Consider the following 1,937-nt stretch of genomic DNA (forward strand, 5'->3'; position numbering starts at 1 on the left):
AGGAAGAGGGGAGGGAGGAGGATGGTGGGGAGGAAAGGAGGAAGAAGGGGAAGAAGGAGGAGGCCAGGAGAAAGAGGAGGGGGAGGAGGAGGAAGAGAAGAAGGTGGGGGAAGGGAGGAGGAGAGCAGGCGCCCCGCCCCCCTCCTTCCGCGCTCACGTGTCAAGAAGCCGCTGAAGCTCCAGCTCGGCCGCACTTGGAGGACTTCGATGACCGCAGCCTGGGCCTTTTCCGGGTCTCTCTCTCCGCTGCCCTCCAGCACCAGCGGCTCGGGCCCGTATAAACTGCTCCGCGGCCCCAGCTCCGAGCCCAGAGCCTGCCCGAAACCGCGAAACCCAAACCCGAACCAACCTGGCCGCGGCGGGCTCCCCATGCCCGGGCGTGTAGTGGAGCGGCCGGGGCGGCCTCTTTGCGGACAGCGCCCTCTGCTGTCCTGAGGCAGCACGCACGGCCCTCCCTGGGTCTGGGCGCCTGGGGGCGGGGCTAAGACCACGCGCGCAGCCTGAGCATCATTCAGCCCCACTCGCCATAGTATAGTCCCTGGAGTGTTTTGCGTGGAAGTGGCCGGAATATATGCAAAATTAAAAAAAGAAAGTCAAAATTGAATTACATGTGTAAATTTTTTGCTTTTAACTTCTTCCAGTTACTAGCCCCGTGTCTTTCAGCAAATGACTTTACCACTTAGGAACCTCCTAATTTTCCTCAACTATAAAATGGAAATACTATTATCTTTCTTGCCAATTGGAGTAGACGATTTCCTGAGGGCCTGTTAAGGTCCAAGATTTATGACTCCTTAATCTGACATCCTTAATAACATAAATAACGATCAATGTGCAGTGTGACAATTAGGTATAAATAATAATAATAATAATAATAGCTAACATAGCATTGAAAGGTTTGTAAAGTGCTTAAAAATATCTCATTTAATCTTCACAATTCTGGAAGATGGATGCTATTATTATAAATGATAATAAGTATTTTACTGTAATAATTTAAATTAAATGTACATATTTTACCATAAATGACTCCGGTTTGTTTCCCTATAATGTGAGAAGTAGAAGGATGCAGAGATAATAATCACAAAGATTCCTTGACTGGCATTTGTTGCCAGTCCACTGGTACCTCCCTTCTGGGGATGGAACAGGTATGAAGAACACTTTTTCTTAACACAAGGATTGGAATGAACCACAATGCATCAGGGCTTAAAATGGAGAAGAACTTTAGTCTTAATATTATAGGATATTATCCAAACAGAATTTAAATCTGAAAGAAGCTTAGAAATATGGAATTTGTTGCTGTTCGGTTGTGTCCAATTCTTTGTGACTCCAGCTGATATTTTCTTGGCAAAAATACTGAGTGGTTGACCATTTCCTTTTCTAGCTCATTTAACAGATGAGGAAACTGAGGCAAACAGGGTTAGGTGACTTGCCGAGGGTCACACAGCTAGTAAATATCCAAGGCTAAATTTGAACTCAGGAAGATGCCTTTCTGACTCCAAGTCCAGTACTCTGTCCACTGCACCCCCTAGCTGCCCTAAAAATATAGAACAGACCCCTTCTTTTCTTTTCTTTTCTTTTCTTTTCTTTTCTTTTTTCTTCTTTCTTTTCTTTTCTTCTCTCTTTCTCTCTCTCTCTCTTTCTTTCTTTCTTTCTTTCTTTCTTTCTTTCTTTCTTTCTTTCTTTCTTTCTTTCTTTCTTTCTTTCTTTCTTTCTTTCTTTCTTTCTTTCTTTCTTTCTTTCTTTCTTTCTTTCTTTCTTTCTTTCTTTCTTTCAGAAAAGTGATAAGGGCTAAGCAATGGGGGTTAAGTGACTTGCCCAGGGTCAAACAGCAAGGAAATGCCTGAGGCCAAATTTGAACCCAGGACCTCCCGTCTGTAGGCCTGGCTTTCAATCCACTGAGCCACCCAGCTGCCCCCCACAGATCCCTTATTTTCAGATCA

General features: G+C 44.8%; 1 protein-coding gene across 1 annotated transcript in view; it reads right to left on the bottom strand.

Annotated features, from left to right (window-relative positions):
* RCCD1 (RCC1 domain containing 1) overlaps positions 1-559 on the bottom strand; it is a 7,295-nt gene extending 6,736 nt beyond the window's left edge. Inside the window, exon 1 of the mRNA XM_044662501.1 lies at positions 158-559. Coding sequence (XP_044518436.1) covers positions 158-371 — 214 coding nt within the window. The 5' untranslated portion in view covers positions 372-559. The remainder of the gene's footprint in view (positions 1-157) is intronic.
* Positions 560-1,937: the final 1,378 nt, after the last annotated feature.

Source organism: Gracilinanus agilis, chromosome 2 (assembly GCF_016433145.1).
Source record: "Gracilinanus agilis isolate LMUSP501 chromosome 2, AgileGrace, whole genome shotgun sequence".
NCBI classification, from domain to species: Eukaryota; Metazoa; Chordata; class Mammalia; order Didelphimorphia; family Didelphidae; genus Gracilinanus; species Gracilinanus agilis.